General features: G+C 40.7%; 1 protein-coding gene across 5 annotated transcripts in view; it reads left to right on the plus strand.

The window, feature by feature from the left end:
• The window catches only part of vwa5b2 (von Willebrand factor A domain containing 5B2), a 29,065-nt gene that overhangs the window by 6,442 nt on the left and 6,484 nt on the right, over positions 1 to 16,139 (plus strand). For 2 of the 5 annotated variants that reach the window (XM_069197257.1, XM_069197260.1), the window contains 14 exons: positions 385 to 596; positions 761 to 976; positions 2,744 to 2,966; positions 4,580 to 4,737; positions 7,108 to 7,239; positions 7,981 to 8,105; positions 8,695 to 8,871; positions 9,087 to 9,197; positions 10,627 to 10,829; positions 12,563 to 12,677; positions 14,467 to 14,652; positions 14,778 to 14,991; positions 15,210 to 15,496; positions 15,580 to 15,817. In XM_069197257.1, coding sequence (XP_069053358.1) covers positions 458 to 596; positions 761 to 976; positions 2,744 to 2,966; positions 4,580 to 4,737; positions 7,108 to 7,239; positions 7,981 to 8,105; positions 8,695 to 8,871; positions 9,087 to 9,197; positions 10,627 to 10,829; positions 12,563 to 12,677; positions 14,467 to 14,652; positions 14,778 to 14,991; positions 15,210 to 15,496; positions 15,580 to 15,817 — 2,524 coding nt within the window. In that variant the 5' untranslated portion in view covers positions 385 to 457. The remainder of the gene's footprint in view (positions 1 to 384; positions 597 to 760; positions 977 to 2,743; positions 2,967 to 4,579; positions 4,738 to 7,107; positions 7,240 to 7,980; positions 8,106 to 8,694; positions 8,872 to 9,086; positions 9,198 to 10,626; positions 10,830 to 12,562; positions 12,678 to 14,466; positions 14,653 to 14,777; positions 14,992 to 15,209; positions 15,497 to 15,579; positions 15,818 to 16,139) is intronic. The other 3 variants (XM_069197261.1, XM_069197258.1, XM_069197259.1) reach the window with 3 other exon arrangements.

Genomic DNA, 16,139 nt, shown 5'->3' on the forward strand with positions numbered 1-16,139 from the left:
TAAAACTGACATTGACCTGTTCTTGCTTGTTGGATTGTGTTCTTGGTTCTAGTGCCATGGATATTGCCCGCTTTTCTTAAGCTTATTTAATCAGACAACAGCAATTTACTTTGACAGAGAGTGTTTCTTCCAAAATGACATTACAATGAGCCAGTAAACATACACTGAATTTTCTGCCACCTCTGAGAACTCTTGAAACCTGCAAGTAAAACCCGATTCATTGTTCTGTTTCTCTGACCCAGGATGTCACCGTGAACTCTTTCTATCTTCATGTGTGTTTCTTTTCCAATTCAATAGAGAAAACACATCATAACTTCCTGGAGCAGAGGAAAGAATTGTGCTTTTCTTGGTGAAATTAAATCCCTTTCGCTTCTTTCCCTGCAGTCCTGTTAACCAGTGCACCCTTTTCCTGTTACCCTTGCCTGGGTTTCCCAGCAGCTCCTGTACCCAACCGAAGATGCCAGGTTTATTGAACCGTTCTACCTGGGCTCCACTGTTGCTTAAAGCTTCATGCATCAAGTCCTGTGCCAACGGCTGCTCCCTGGGCATCACTGCCCACCTTACCTATCTTAACCCACATTCCGAACCAGTGGAAGGTAAGGTTGATGTTGCTGCAGCTTGTGTATATACAGTACCACTCCAGTATTTAAGGTACAGTATTTTAGCATCCATGTCTGTGTCTTAGACGGGTGTATGCACAGACTTCATAGTTTATCTCTCTCTCAATTGTTTTTGTTTTTGGTCTGACGTCATGCTTTAGGCGTGTTTGTATACCCTCTGCAAGAAACGGAAGTGGTAGTGGGATTCGAGGCCGTGATTGCTGGAAGGATGGTGAGCGTGCAGATTCAGAGCAGAGCCAAGGCTGAAGACTGCTGCCTGGACTGCTGCGCCAGCTCAGCTGTGGAGCCGCAGTGCTCTAATGGTAAGGACTGGAACTGCTGTGGCAGCTCCAGCCTGGACTTCCAGTGCACCAATGGTAAGAATCTGGGTCTCAGCAAGAGGCAACGAGAATACAAAGGACTTGAAGGGTGCATTACACTTGTTAGAGAATGTTACACAATCCATTCCATTACCGTAAGTTACCCATATCAAACTGTAAGAACATTACAATAAATAAGCGGGCATAAAAAAATCAGGGAGTTGGTTGAATGCCAGTTTGTCATTGGTGACAGCAATATTCCCAGATCTATGATGGATGTCTGAGCTGTTCTCTAGAAAAGTCATTTTCTAAGAGAATGTCTCTCGGGCATTTTGCCATCTGAGTTTTAATGCAGCCTTGGGATTCTTTTCATCTCTTCTCAATGTTTAAAGATTTTGCAGGAGGTGGACTGATTTCCTTTGGATAATGGACATGGCAAAGTGACCAAGGCTAAATGCCAAAAATCTCCACTCCTGATCCCAAGGATTTCAGTTGCTTGGAAACAAAAAATAACAAATTAATTACTTATCAATTAATTTGATAACAGGTGGCAGGGTGACGCAGTGGTTTGCATCGCTACCTTACTGCACTGGGGCCCTGGGTTCAATTCCAGACTTGAGAAATGTATATGTTCTCCTTGTGTTTGCATGGGCTTCCTCCAGGTACTACAGTTTCCTTCCAAACTCCAAAGACATATTGGTAGGTTAATTGGCTTCTGAGATAATTGGTCCTGGTGTGTGAATGATTGTGTCCCGTCCAGGGTGTATTCTTCCTCACCACTGTTGCTTGTCAGGATAGGCTCTTTAACTTGTAAAAGCAGTTTAAAAGTGGATGGTGGATGTTAGTCATTGCCAGTGTAGTCAGTCCAGACTTATGAGTGGCAGCTTTTTGTGGGTCCATAGTTCCAGTAGATGCTCTGTGTAAAGTAATCACTGAACAAAGTCAGTTTAATCCTTTAATGGATCCAGCAGATGAAAACAGTACTTTATAATGAAAAACCGCTTTGCTCTTTAGCACTTCCATTAGCTCAGACCAGATTGGTAGAGAGAACAGCAAACCCTTTTGCACTAGAAGAAATGTTTCAGGCTCAGTATAGATCACCTAAAAGGCCGCTATTCTTCTTTTACCGTAATAACATGTCTTTGCAGACCTAAGCAAAAAAGAATGACAAATGGATTAAGCTCAAAGCATCCATTTGGAATTGCATTAGTTTAAAAAATTATACTAATATGCCCAAGAATGGAAGAATGTTTTTTTTTTCCTGCACTGAATAGTCAGAGTCATGTGTATGATAAAGGACATTTCTTGTTTTGTTGTATGCTTCTAAAATGCCTGTAATACGACTGTATTCTGGATGTATGACTTCAGAAAGGACATAATAGTGTGCCATGTAAATTGTAATGATTTATTAATGTAAATACATTATTTAATGACTTAAAAACTCTTAATTTTACTTCAAATATTGTACTGTTGTTGACAAAAACACATCACTCAAAAAGATGTATAATATATATTTTTAGATACATTAATTTTGAGTGGGACATATATATTTTAAAACGTATATACTGTATAGAACATTATATATATATGTTTTTATATATTAATTATTATATTATATTATATATATAATGTTATGCATTTCTTTTTCATATTCAATATGTTTGATAACTTCATATTATTTTGAAACTGAAATATGAAAAGCAGTGTACAACCTAACTACATAAATACACAGCAGTTATTTTCCATAAAGAATTCTCTTAACCAGCATCTCTCTTAAAACAACAATGTTTCAGTGCTGTCTGCTCTACAAATATGTGCTTACAGGACACCTCGTCCTGGATGAAGACTTGGAGCGAACCACTTTTATTGTTGGCACGGGGGTGATTGCTCCAATGAACATAGTAACTGTCATCATCAGCACCACCCTGGAACTCTCAACATTGCACAATGGAGCAATCCATCTCGTATTCCCTTCAGTGTTCACTCCCATTGTGACTAGAATGGCTCAAACCAAGAACGAAACTGGGGGGCGGTGTGATGAGAATGGGTAGGTTGGAATTCACTTTCTTTGATTTAGCACAAAACTATTAACAACGTGTGCCTAAATGTGCTGATGATATTAAACTGTAACAAGATTTGTGGTTTTCATCCATTATATAAAGCCACAACGTCTGTCTATAAATTACGCAGAATATGTCGTCAGATTTGAGGTCAGAATACTTAAGGCGTTCTTGGACTCACTACAGCACAAGGAAATGTGCATTTTTACTGAGTGAAGGGAAGACCTTCTTTATGCAAGGTTCTGCCCAACCAAAATATTCAGGAATGGTATAAAATGGTACTTTGTTCCACGGAATGGCCCAGTGCACTTGCTGTCACAAAATGAAGACTGAAAAGTAGAAGCAGAGCAGGACCTCTCGTCAGTTTACTGCATTGTGGGAAAGAAAGCGGATGTAAGTGGCCTCACAGGAGGCATGGTTGTTGGCGCAGGTGCTTCAGAGGTGTCATGAAAGGTAACAGCAGACATGACTAATGTGTCAGTTCAAACAGCCTCAAGGTTAACATTTCCAGTGTTTAACTGTGGCAAAATGTTATGTTAGCCTCCTCTTCTGCAGTTACCAATGTTGTGACGTGCAACACCTCTGAGATTTCAAAGGGAAATGTGTAGCTGCCTCTCTACTGTTTGCTCCAGTGACCATCATGTTCTGTCACCTTACGAATCTTTTCTGCGTGGCAGTGGTCGGTGATGGAAACTCATTTTAGGCTACTGAAACTATGGAACTTGAGTGGCCCAGTATCTCCACAGGCAGCATTGAAATCAATGTAGTGATGTTGTGGTTGTATTTATGGTATTCTCTGTGTTTTTTATGATAGTTTGCAGTGATTGTTTATTTCTTAAATGCAATAGTATTGGAAATGGTTACCAACTTTTTTTTTTTTTTTTTACACTTGTTTTACAATTGAGAGACTTTCTGTAAGTAAGAATTCCATTGTACCAGTACCGGTTACATATGGCAATAAAGTTCAAGTTCAAGTTCAACTGATATTGGTGCTGAAGGTCCAAGAACTTCATTACAACAGGCTTAAAAAATATACAAAACAGAAAAGTTCAGTGGGTGTACAGGAGGACAGGGAGGACTGATCTGGACCATTAATCCAACATGTTACAAAAGTACAGTATTAAACCACACTCAGATGTAATCTGTTTTATCGCACATACATTTATATCATCATAAATAAACGTGCTGTACTTGGCTTTACAGTGTTTGTTTAAGAACAGAAATGTTTAGAAAATTAAATAATTTTAATTGCTGAAGCCTTATTGAATACAAAATCCAATCGCAAAATATTTCTTAACATTGACTTCGACCATCAATCAAAGATTGATCATCTTTTTTTATGTTCAGTACAAATGTCATCAGGACACGTCTGGATATTTTGTTCCTCCAATTTCTACTTCTTTATTGATGATTATAATTACGATAATGAAAAAATTAACAATTTCCTTTGACTGAAATTCTTTTAGGTCTGCACATTTCTGGAGGAAATGTGTTAGTCTACATGTGTGTTTGGATAATTGCCCGTAAGACTAGGTACAGTACAGTACTGTATATGGATGCTGGCATCCTCAGTTTACCAGGTAACCCTGTGCTCTTTCAGTCCTACCACCTGCTTTGGTGCTACATCTGGGAAGCAGGAAAAGACTCCAGACTCTGACCCGCAGTGCATCCATGCCATTTTCACCTGTCAGGCCTCGACTACACTGCCCTATGAGCTGAACTTCGAATTGCTGGTGAGGGGAGCTTGTCTGCTAGCAGGTGAGACACTGACACTGATCATCAGATCTCGGTGAAAACGATACACAACATACCAATCACAGCTGAATAGACATCTACTGTACATAATAAATGGTTCTGCTGATAGATTCTTCTGTTCATTTGTACAGACAACCAGTGAACTTGCATTCCTCATTAGTGAAACATAATACAACATACAGTATTTCAGTACACTTGAGTTTTCTGGTAGCAATTTGCATGTCATTAATGAAATGCATTAATTAAAATGTTGTGGCACCATTTGTGTGCCTACTGTACATTATTTAACTTATTTTTTTCTGTAAAGTTCCATTTATTATTTTCAATTGGTCTGTGCACATATTCTAAAATGCACAATTTATCTCCATTTTGAAGTCATGACATTCTAGAGTCCTATTAATATACAAATTACAGTTCTTCCCATATTTCTTATGCATAGACATAAATGACCAGCAGATAACCTCCCTCCATCCCCCGCCCCAGCTGTGCAATATGTATCCTATTAGATGAAGGACCTAAGAAACGTCCTGCTTCTGTGACAGTCTCACACCAGTCAAGAAAATAAACATTCTGAAAATGTTATATTTATGCAAAAATAGCCTAATAACTTAATAATAAGTAGCTGTAAACTGAAAGACACTTTAATATATCATTTTAATGTTAAATGTATGTTGTTGCTAGTAGTGTACAGTCTGTGCTATCATCAGTTTTCCTGTATTTAGTACAGATAATTTTGTAACACTTTTTATGTTGCATAACTATAACTGTCTTTACACATGCAATTAAACACAAAACTAGCTGTTAAAAAGTATAAGACACTACCAAATACAATGGCAATGTAGTATGTGTTGCTCTAACCCACGGGGTACCATGTTCATTATATAGTCTTACAAAATTTCATAAAAATGTGACTTTCTATAGAATAACAAAAAGCTTTACAGCTCTAGTACAATAGTTTCTGCCACATGGCAGACATATTGACACCATTCCTGAATCAGTAATCAAAGCCAAAAAGAACAAAACAAAAATTAAACCTATTAAAAGTTGGCAAGAGAACCCCTCATCTCCCTAGGTTGTTATTCACAATTTTTCCCAACAGCATATTTCGGATTCTGAAACATGTATGTGTGTATGTGTGTGGCGAGGGGAAGGAAAAAAATCAATAGTTTGAGTCAGTCTAATAAACTGATTTACTGCAGGATACAGTTGGGTCTGACTGGTTTTTATGCAATATGTCAGTGTGCTGGATTGTTTCAAATTCAAACAGAGAGAGAGAGGGGAGACCAATATGGAGTTTTTCCAAATTGTGTTAGCCAGGAGTAAAGAGGTGGTCAATTAGAATATTTAATCAGTCCACAATCAATGGTTTCCCATGGGAGAGGAGGCAGAACATTTGCATTCACTTATTTTAATCAGTCACGTTCCTCTTATGTCGCTCTAAAGAAAAAAAAAAGAGGTCTTTATGCCACTTTTTCTAGAATGTGAAGGGATGGTAAAAATACTGTTCTCTGGAGCTGGAGGACCTGCCAGTTTGAATTAAGTCTTGGCCATCAATTACTTACAAAGGCTAATCTAGTTTTTAAAAATAATGTTTTATGATTTATTAGGGTCCTGAAGAGTTCATGGATTAGCTAAATCTATAAGAATGACGTATTTGTGGCCCTTACGGTGTGGGAGGTATAGCAACTCACAAAAATATAGTAGAATAGAAGTGTTAGAAAATCCTTTTGTCAGCAGTGTAAATACATGTGGCTCTAATTTGAAATGGTGTGCTATCTTAAGCACAACCCACTGCATACTCAAAATACCCTATGTTTACCTTGTATGTGCTGAAACTATCCTATATCCAGCCTTCAGAAAATACTACCTGACTTACAGGGCACTGGTTTTATGTCTTGGCAGCACTCTATATTTTATCTCTGTAGTAGTAGTAGTGTTTTTCTAAGTCAACAAAAGACAAAAACAATAACAACTGAGAAAATGCTAAGTCAGATATTCCAGGAGTGCCTGCTGTTCAGGGTGGTGGTTAAGGTTACGAGTGTTTTTTTCTTTTTTTCTCATGAGTTCAGATTGCATTGTGTGAGAGAAAATATAATGGGAATATGTGGGAATAGATAAGTGGTAGGAGATTAGTAAAGCCTGTAGCCTAGCCAATTGGTTCCAGTACAGAAAAGCATGTTGTGAAAAAGATGAGAGATCACATTCTTAAGGTGTGCAGCATATATTTTGAACCTGTATGAAACAAAGCATGCATTTCATGGGAGCTTCCTTAATTTGTTAATATATTGTTAGTGCAGTATATTGACGATTTAATTTAAATCTGGGATTGTTTTGTGTTTTGTTTACTGTCCCTATCGGTCCTTGCCTTTGGAGGTCTGGAGAGCCCCACTCATGCTCTGAGAGCTGATGCAGACCCTAGCGCCCAGTCAGCCTCAGCTACATACATCACCCTTGCTGAGAAACACCCATATGACCGCCACCTGGAGATTATCCTTCACCTGAGTGGTGAGACCACTGGGGGACACTAACACTGAGGCACCAGAGTGGGGTTAGAGGGAGGCAAAAGCAAGTCAGCAGTAAGAGGTGTACTGTGTTCAGTTTGTATAGCATATACAGTACAGTGCACTTTGATGTGCTGGGAGTGGTTTATGGTTGAATCTAAAAACTATTTATTAGATTATCGTTACTGTGTAATTCTGTGCAAATTTGTCTTCTTACAGTGCAACCAGGCAGCAAAAGTATGTGTTTTTACTCAGCATTGGCAGTGATAGTTGAGATCAGTGCAGTTTTGAATTGGTATATTGGCATAGGTTGTTAAATATTTGTGTATGCTGGTACTTTTAAAACTATTAATTGTCTGAGAGCTTGATAGTTTGATAGCTTGAAAAATACAGTAGATTTTAATGCATCAAACACATAAGACATCTCTGTGATAATGTTTGTAATATTAGGTTCCACAGACATCTCTTGGACATAAGGGTATTGAAATCTTCACCCTGATAGGCAAATCAATTTCATTTTAAAACTTCTGTTGAAACTGTTTAAAAAGTTCAGCATTTGAACACTGTATATTCATTTGTACAATTATAATATTCAAGAAATTGTAATAGTTGCATTTGAGTTCCCAACCATAAGAGAACACCAGTGTTCTGCTGGTGATAAAAGGGGCTTATGAACAATGGCTCTTTCCTCATAACCTCCACACAGTGGAAGTGTTGTCTCTCATGGCTTGGTGTTGCCTCTCAGAGCCCCACACCCCCCACGTTCTCCTGGAGAAGGGGCGACTGACCTTTGAGGAGTACGAGCACCAAATCTGCTCCCGCCGCGATTTCGTTCGCTGTGCCAGGAAAGAGGCAGATCCGGAGAAGAAGGTGAGATAGCCCTATTTCACATACAGTACATGACTTACCACTGTACAGTACACACTGTAACATTATTGATGTACTGTATGGTACAACTCCAGATTATCTTCAAGAATTCTTGCATGAATATAGTCTGTTAGTTTGAGATCTGCTGTTTCAGATATTGTCACTCAGGTGAAGACCAGACCCCACACAATGAATGAGAAACTTACTGTGTGCAACACCATGACTTTGGAACTCATTAGCCAAATCCTTTAGAGACTTTGTAAATGTCTGCATTTTTAAAACTTGTTTAATGGTCTGTTTTTATACAAAGGCTTTGTGGTTTGTGTTTTGTGTTATACAGTATGTGTGCTACTGTACAGCACCTTGAGTCAAAAGCTCTTAGAATTACTGTGTTTTAGGATATCCGATAAAGTAAAGCAGCATATACACCCAGTATGTGCAGCCCATTTCGTGTTACAAGACTTTACCTCTTAAAAGTTATAAAAGATGGTACCCTTAGCAAAAAGAGACAAAATAAAACTTTTCCCATTGGTGACACAATTCAGAATTCGGAAGCTTTTTTTTTTGACAGAGCTCTTGTACTTTGTTGTAGCTGGAATTCGTGAGAAAACGTTTCCACAAAGACATCCTCTCCAACCCCGTCCTGATGCTCAACTTCTGCCCAGATCTCCTGAGTGTCCCATATGATCTCCACCGGGCTACACGGGAGGTGCTGTTCATCATCGACCGTAGCGGCAGTATGAGTGGGGCCAACATCGACAGAATCAAGGTGCCTGCTCAGAATCCAAAGACACTCAAGCACTTACAATATACAGCTTTGTTTTAGCAGTATGGATCTTCTTTAGAAGAAATCAGTAAAAAATTAATGCCAGCATTTATTGATCTTATGAAGTGATTCATGAGGTTCTGGATTCATTAGAAGCTGTATTAAAACGACCAGTCTTCTTGTTAAGGTTCTTAAATACTATGTCCACTTCCCTGCAGGAAGCTATGATAGTGGCTATTAAGAGTCTTCCTCCAGGGACCCTGTTGAATATTGTGGGCTTTGGTTCCACCATCCAAACTCTTTTCTCTACCAGCAAGATCTGCAATGATGTGAGTACCTCTGGGTCAGGTTTGCATATGCAGTTTCATAAAGAAGATTTAAAAATGGTCTTTTATAACTTTGTGAGCACTGGCTAGTTAAAATATCTCATGGAAAATAGATTCTTTTTTTTCTCAAAGGTATGTAATAGTAGGACCAGTGCAATACTGTAGCTGATAGTTCATGAAACTAACTGTCCTTTGTCCTGGTGTCTTCCATATGTTGTAAAATTAAATCTTAAATCTCTTCAGCACTGTGCAACAGAGTTTAGCTTGTCTCCACTATCTCAAGGAGAAGAAAGCTGCAGTGGCCTTAGTGCCCCTCGAGTGCAATCTCTTTTGGATCTGAAAATAAATCAATTAGGTGAATAATAAAATTGGACAGACGAGAAATTTAAGGCCACTAAGGAATAAGTGGCGTGGACACAGGATTCTTTCATGATTGTTCCTGATTAAAACAGTAGCTGTTATTTCTGAGAAAATTTCCTTGTGTGCTTTACTGTCGATAAGGATCAATGTTATCTCTTTTAATGTCCGGGTCACAATAGTGGGTTGCCTTGACTGCAAAGTATCAGGTTTACTTAGAACATTACAGAAGCACAGTACCCGTTTCAAAAATATCAGAGCATATGGTGACCCAACCTGCATTTACAACCAGCTGTATGTATGAGCTTTGAGTTTCATGACTACAGCTTAATTAAATCGATTGTCTACACAGCTGGGTGGAATTAAATTACTGTATGCAACAAAGATGTATTGAGGTTTTTAGTTTACTCTGCTGCATGTGTTACTTATCATGCAGCACAGTGGCATGTTGGACAGCACTGCTCACAGGCCCTGGGTTTGATCCTGTGATGTGCCTTCTGGGTGACATCATTCCCTGTGTCTGTGGGACTGTCCTCTGAGCTCTGATGTCCTCACACCTCCCCAAGACATGCTGACTGGGTTAATTGGCATGTCTAAATTGTGCCTCTGATGGACATCCCACCCAAGGGTGCTTACATCACCCAAGTTATTATTGTTGTTTTCAAAGCTGAATAGTTTAGTTTATCTATTACATCTTTAACAGCCCTGTGAAGGTGAGGTAAACTAATTGTGTTTTTTGCGTATTGTCTGCTAGATCCATTAAAGTTTTCCAATCCATTGTTTTTTTAAAGCAGGTGTACAATTACTCAATGGAGCTAAACACAAATTAACTTCCATATGCCCAGGATATTTAATTATGCATCAACTGGAGTTACATTTCTCCAATAAATATGAACACACCTAGTGTAAAATACCTGCTGGAGCTTTTGTGTAGATATGTAATGGGATGATTTACTGAATAGAATTTGTACAATTCTGAATATTTTTACATTTCATAGAATGATACAGTATGTGTGATCCACATAGGGTTTTCCATGTGCCTGACCACTATTGACATGTGCTGCACACTTCACAGGACACTCTCTCCCAGGCATGTGAGTATGTACAGAAGATGAGAGCCAGCATGGGGGGGACCAATATTTTCGGGGCCCTGTCCTGGGTTTTCCGGCAGCCAGTCCACAAGGGCTACCCTCGCCAGCTCTTCATCCTCACTGATGGCTCGGTCAGCAGCGTGGGCAAAGTCATTGAGCTGGTGAGGAGGCACGCCAGCACTGCCAGGTAAACACTCCTGTTTTCTGTGCCTCTGCTGCACAGTGTGTATGTGTAATGTGCAATCTGCATTGACAGGCAAGTCACATACTGTATGAAGGTCTTCCCTGTGTCCCCGGAAAATGTACTTCATAAGGTAAGGTGAGATTAGTCACATTTGGATGCAAGGTGTCTCCTACTGTAAATCCTGTTTGGTTTTAAACTGCATTAACAATGCACCCTGATAGAGCTCACTTAAAATGAAATGTAGCACAAAAAGGTGGTCTGACGCACCCAAACTCGTAGCTTTCCCCAGTCCTCAATCTAGCCTGTAGCCAGACTGGGACAGTAATTAGTATGTGTTTGAAATATGCAGGCAAGGAAGGAGAGAGAGAGGGAGGGGACTGGCGACACCATAACTGCAGGTCATATATTGCAATCACGCTAAGTGCTCCATGCCAAAGCCAACTCTAAACCTCTCTCCACTCTACTGCTCCCCAGGGCAGAACAGCAAACTGATCAGACTAATTTCATTTGTCCTACATCTGTATTCAACAGTGCAGACAGGTACTGTACCTTAACCATTCGATTGCCAGTCCCAATCAAATTTCTACGGGATTTTTGTCCAATTATTTTGAGTGATTTCTTGTGATATTATTGTACCTTTATTTTTGATGTAATTTGCCTGAAATGTGTTTCATATAATGGAATTTTTAATTCTACAGGGAGCAGATAATGAATCTTAATCTTTCTTATGGCACAGTCTTATGGTAGTTACCCCTAGTCACATTTTAAAGATGTTTCCCAAAGAAACAGAATGTCAGAAATGCCACAGATGAGAATAGCCCATTCTGCCAATCAAGCTCATTTGGTCCTCTTTGTTTGTAGTGTCATATCGAGGCTGGTTATACTGGGAGCAGAGCCTCCAACTATGAATTCTCTCAAACACCACCACCATCAAATGAGACAGTTCAGAGCTGCCGGTCACACCTCACTTGTATGTTGGGTAGTGGGAAGAAAGTGGAGCACCCACTAAAAACCCAGATGAACATGTGAAGAACATGGAGAGCCCACACCAGCGGTTCCCAACTCTGGTCCTGGAAGAACACTGTTTCTTCTGATTTTTGGCCCAGCTGAGTTCTTCATCACAAGATAATTGATTTTGGCTTTCTATCTGAAGCATGTTTGTAAATTTTCTTTCAGCTCTTAAGAGGTCAAATGGGATATGCGATTGGTATCAACCCTGTAGCAATTTTCCTCCTGCCCTCATTCAGGTGTGTTGCAGAAGGAGAACACGAATTGTGGAAGTGTCAAATACTGTCATTCTCACCTGTGTCTGTTCCTCATCCATTGATTAACCAGTAAGAGCTCTTTCGTCAGCAGTAACAGCAGGAGGAGAGGCTGTGTGAAGGTCTGCATGCTGAAGTAATGAAAGAAAACTACCCTAGAAGAAGGGTATTTTGACACGCAGAACTAGAATAAATAAAGAAATATGTTTATGTCTAAACAGGCAAGCACAGACACAGTGTTTCTCCAGGACCAGGGTTGGGAATATGTAGCTGCACTAAGATGGAATCGGTACCAGGAGCTATGAGGCAGTAGTTCTGTGTCACCAATGGGCATAAAGTCACAGTTCAGATCAACTTCCATTCCTGCTAAACTTAACTCTACTTGTACTATTGTATGTTCAGGTGGTTTAAAAATAATGGTACAGTTTTATGACTTAAACGTTTTTTACAACCAATTCACTTTACTGGTTACAGGTGCTTTGGTTTGGGGTTGGGCCCTCTAGCGTGTAGACGACTCCTCCATGGGATCGCCAAGGCGACAGGCGGGAGTACAGAGTTCTTGAGTGAAGAGGAGAGGCTGCAGCCCAAGGTGAGCCCTAGAGCAAGCAATAGGATGGCCGGCACCTGAAGTGGACTGGGAAGAATCCATGTGCAGAGCAGCGAGGGAAAGTTATCACTCAATGTATTATGCTTCCAGGATATTGGGGTCTCGATTGGGGTACAGTGGGGTCTCGTTGTCTGCTCATTTCCATACTTGCGATTCGGTCTGGCTGATGGGGTCTTGGATGAAAGAAGAGCGGTGCAGGATGAAACCGATTCTAAGGCTGTTAACCACAGCTTTCAAATTAGAAGCGCAACAGACTAGGATTGAGTGATTAATCTACAGTAGCTAGGAAGTGAGCTACTCCCTGCCCCCTGCTCCTAGCCCAGCACCTGCATCTTAAGGTGGTCTTGTTTTTATACTGTAACAAAGACTCTGGTTCTGTGTCTGTTGCTTGGGGAATGGCAGGCTGAAGACAACTTGACGGTTCTATTGCATCACTGCGGAGTGGGGTGATAGTCATAGAGGCAGAGAGAGAAAGTGCGAGCCTGATGTAGAAGAGGATTCATGTGATTTTAATGGATAACTATAGGTTTGTGATTACTGTTGTTTCTTTTACTGTAGTTGAGCAATTTTATTCAAATTGATTTAAAGCCAATGCATTAGTACTTTAATTATCATATAAGGGAGGGTTACTTATGTCGTTTAACTATACGTACTACGTACAATATTGTAGCGTATTATGCAATGGTATAGGGGTAGACTTGGCTTTACTACAGTATTTGATTCACTGCACCGCAGCCTTGCAAGTGTGGAGACCCAGCTGTAAATTAATTTTGGATTTTAATTAAATGTTCTTAGTGTCATTTTGGTAGTTTTGCCAACTTTCGAGAGGGTGGCTGGAGCAAAGGTAATAAGTTGCTTTAGCCTCAAGATGTAAAATTAGGTAAAAAGCAAAAATGAGAGAAGCAGAAAAGAACCCAATATGTTACCTCCCGTGTTGCTAGCTGGTAAAGAACTCCTCTGGTAGTGATTGATGGCAACCTGACTGTTCAGTGCTACATTGATCAAGTCCTGAGACCCACTTACACTAACTGCCCTACATCCTGAGATGATATAATTCCAGCAGGACAACATACAGTACCTCCTCATGCTGCTCCTGTAACTAGAGGTTTCTTGTGACATGAAACTATAACTCTGCTGTTCTGCTTATCAGATGTAAACCCCATTGATTATTTTAAGGATGAACAAATGAACTCTCAAGCTGTGACTTTCACAGTAGAGCCCTTGATAGTTAATACAAATGCTAATCAGCGTAACTAATTTAGTAATTTACCAACCATGTCTGTTTTTTACAGAATGTATTTTCACAGAATTATGAATTGTAGCACACCTGCTACAATTTTTGTCATTGATTATAGCTTTGTTCATTTTTTTTGCAACTGATGTTTCCTTTCATGCTTGAGTATATATATATATTCTGTATATAAATAGCAGATACTTACTGTATTTTCCATAGTTCTAACAGAAAGTAATGCACAAGTTTGCCGTTTCTTGGTGATTTTTCACTTCAGTTTTTCTACTGTAGTTAGTTCAGCAAATAGGCCAAATACATGACTGAAGAGTCTGAATTTTCTCTGAAATTCCATAGATAATAGTTCTACATTTGTTATTGTAATGGTTATTTTTCTTTCTCATTCTAAAATCATTCCTTTTGATTTTAATTTCAGGATTTTTAGCTTCCATTGAGTCTAGGAGAACAGATCCCTGTAGAATTGCCAAACCATTTCTAGTACAAAAACACCTCTCATGATTTCCTTCCTTTGCTTCATCTCAGCTGATGAAGTCCCTGAAGAAGGCCTTTGAACCTGCAATTACCGACATTCGAATTGACTGGTATGTGCCAGATAACATGGAGGCACTTCTCTCGCCCAATGAAATTGCCCCGCTCTATCCTGGTGACTGCTTGATTGGCTACTGCACTCTGTATGACGTATCTTCCTTTCGAAGCAGGAAGGCTGGGGTAAGTTTAGAGGGACTTTCCATCCTAAAGCACAGTTACACAACCTGTTGTGAATTAGATATTAGCACTTACCCAAGACAATCTTCCTGTTCCATAATTGAATGGATCTCTGTTCTTTGTCCCAGTTGAAGGGTCATGGAGCCAAGGGGCTATCTCGGGGGTCGGTCAGTTCTGTATTTGCTCAGTCTCAGGATGAGCTCTCCACTCCCTCCACTGCAGATATCCGGCGCCCCTCTCCGGGGCCCTCCGAACGTTGTGACATTGAGGAGGCCCTCAGAGAGATCTCTCGAGAGATTTCTTCTGAATTTTCCTGTGCCAGGCCTACGGACACAGGCACAGGTCAATAGTTATGTTGATTTTTTTGTATACATATTTTCTCTTGCTCTCAGGGCACTTGTTTCACACTTTTTATTCATTAACCTGTTTAGGGTTTATTATAAACCTTATATTTAAAAGAGCAACAGTTAAGTTACAGTGTAAAGCATAAGTCCCGTATCGAAAGCTCATACTTACTGACAGTCGAAACTGAAAACTTGACACAAGGTTGTGTACTGCAGGAGGGGAGATGGAGTCATCGAGCGATGTCCGGAAGAGGATCCTGCAGGCCTCATACATTCAGGAACAGTATGTACTAACGCGATGCTCCGTCAGCAGTGAGAGAGGCCTGCCTCATGGCTCCTCGAGCAGTGAATCTCCAGGTGCCCGTGACCTCGTCTTGGAAACAGGCTCTCTGCCCCAAGGTCTGGAAAAGGTGTCACAGCCAGAGCGGAAGAGCCTGTCACGGTGGGAGTCCCCTTGGAAACAGGCCCCCGCACCACCACGCAATGAATCCTCGAATGGAAAGGTGAGAAAAGCCTTGTGGGTCCGTGGCATTTTTACTGAGCGCCACGTCTTCAGTGTTAACCCCTGGCCCACCCTGCGTTGCAGGCGGGGGCAGTGCCCAACTCGGAGGAGTCTCGCTGGAGGCAGAGGACGCTGGCACGCTCGGCCATGTCGGGCCGCAGCTTCTCCTCTCCACAGGGCGAGCTGGACATGCACCGGCTGCGGCGGGCGCTGGAGAAGGTGTCATTCGACCAGACACTTGGCGGGAGGCTGGAGGAGAGCGACGGGGAGACGCAGCCTACGCCCCGGGGAGCTCTCTCCCGCAGGAGTCTCACCGACTCCAGTGAGCATGGTGCAGCCCCCCGTAGACCTGTAGAGCTGCCATTGTGTGGGCAATGTGATAGCAGTTCATGCTAGAACTGTTTCCTGGTAAACTAAATTAATAAATTATAAAGCAACACTTAGTAACAGTGTCAGAGTTCATTTAACAACACATCCACACAGCAACAGGGCTGTAGAACAGTGAGCAAAGACCATGTGAATAGTATTGTAGGATGCCTGAGGAACACGATAAAGGGTGGTTTGTAGAGGAGCAGGCTCTGTAAAGATTGTCTGAACTGCTAATTACTTCTAACAGTGATCCTGAATGTGAGACTATGAATGAT

Source organism: Lepisosteus oculatus, chromosome 13, assembly GCF_040954835.1.
Source record: "Lepisosteus oculatus isolate fLepOcu1 chromosome 13, fLepOcu1.hap2, whole genome shotgun sequence".
NCBI classification, from domain to species: domain Eukaryota; kingdom Metazoa; phylum Chordata; class Actinopteri; order Semionotiformes; family Lepisosteidae; genus Lepisosteus; species Lepisosteus oculatus.